The sequence below is a fragment of the Dichotomopilus funicola genome, assembly GCF_033296635.1.
Source record: "Dichotomopilus funicola strain CBS 141.50 unplaced genomic scaffold C8A04scaffold_191, whole genome shotgun sequence".
NCBI classification, from domain to species: domain Eukaryota; kingdom Fungi; phylum Ascomycota; class Sordariomycetes; order Sordariales; family Chaetomiaceae; genus Dichotomopilus; species Dichotomopilus funicola.
In genome coordinates, this window is record NW_026944212.1 from 1 (window position 1) to 1,280 (window position 1,280).

Below are 1,280 nucleotides of genomic sequence, written 5' to 3' on the forward strand. Positions count from 1 at the left end.
GCACAGAATGCTGTAACCACGATCCTCCGTCGCTTTTCCGAACGAATTCCTCAACTCGTACCATACGTCAATCGTTCCGTTGTTTCGCGACACGATGGAGGCCGCCGCAAGCGTCATCGCGGTCGTCCAGCTGGCCGCCAAGGTCGGCTCTCTCTGTCTCGAATACTCGTCCGCCGTCAAGAGCGCCAGGTCCGACATCGAGCGCCTGAAAAAACATACCGACAGCCTGAAGGCAACCGCTGAAGGCGCGCAAAAGCTTCTCCAAGGTCCACATGGAGCTCGGCTCGGGACTTCGCAGAAGCTGCGCGAAACCCTTAACGACACCCGCTCGCAGCTTGGTGATGTCGCTACGAAGCTGGAAGCGAAACTACATGGTCGCACAGGGAAGGCGATGAGACGCGTGGGACTGCGAGCCTTGAAGTGGCCGTTCGAGAGCAAGGACATGGACAAGATCATTGCGAACCTTCAGCGATACCAAGACTCTTTTGCGGCCGCCCTTCAGATTGATCAAACGTACGCGCAGACCTTATATCTTGGTCGATACGTAGCTAACAGCAATTTCTAGCACCGAAATTCTTGATATCCACTCTAAGGTCGACCTAGCAATGCTCCCGGTCGCAAGTGGCGCGGCCTTCGACTCGCACGCCGAGGAGCACAACGCACGATGCCACCCCGACACCCGAACCGAGCTCCTTCGCCAAATCCAGGAGTGGGCAAACGATCCTCAAGCCGAGAGCATATTCTGGCTGAATGGCAGGGCTGGAACAGGAAAATCCACCATCTCTCGGACCGTGGCCAACTCGTTCGCAGACGATGGCCTGCTTGGCGCGAGCTTCTTCTTCAAAAGGGGGGAAGGCGATCGCGGCAAGGCTGGCTTGGTTTTCCCTACCATTGCTCGTCAGCTTGTGCGTAAAATCCCTGACCTGGTACCTTCCGTCAGAGAGGCCATCGATGCCGACCCGGACGTTCCTAGGAAGGCCCTGAGAGACCAGTTCGAAAAGCTCATCCTCCAACCGCTTGGCTGCATTCGCCACACTACGCCAGTTGTGATCATCATTGACGCTCTCGACGAATGTGATAGAGACGACGATGTGGAGACAGTCATCACCCTCCTCGCGCAAGCAAAGGTGGTACGCCCCGTACCTCTGAAGATTTTCATTACCAGTCGGCCTGAGCTGCCTATTCGCCTGGGTTTCAATCATGAAGACGTCAAAGGAAAATATCGAGACCTAGCTCTGCACCAGATATCAGAGCAAGTTGTAGAACAGGATATATCCACA

General features: G+C 55.5%; 1 protein-coding gene across 1 annotated transcript; it reads left to right on the top strand.

Annotated features, from left to right (window-relative positions):
• Positions 1-94: 94 nt before the first annotated feature.
• C8A04DRAFT_16219 (uncharacterized protein) lies at positions 95-1,277 on the top strand (the record flags this gene model as incomplete). Its single annotated transcript, XM_062778772.1, has 2 exons — positions 95-513; positions 566-1,277. Coding segments are annotated over 2 exons (1,131 nt in total), but the record flags the coding sequence as incomplete, so codon positions are not given.
• Between the last annotated feature and the right edge of the window lie 3 nt (positions 1,278-1,280).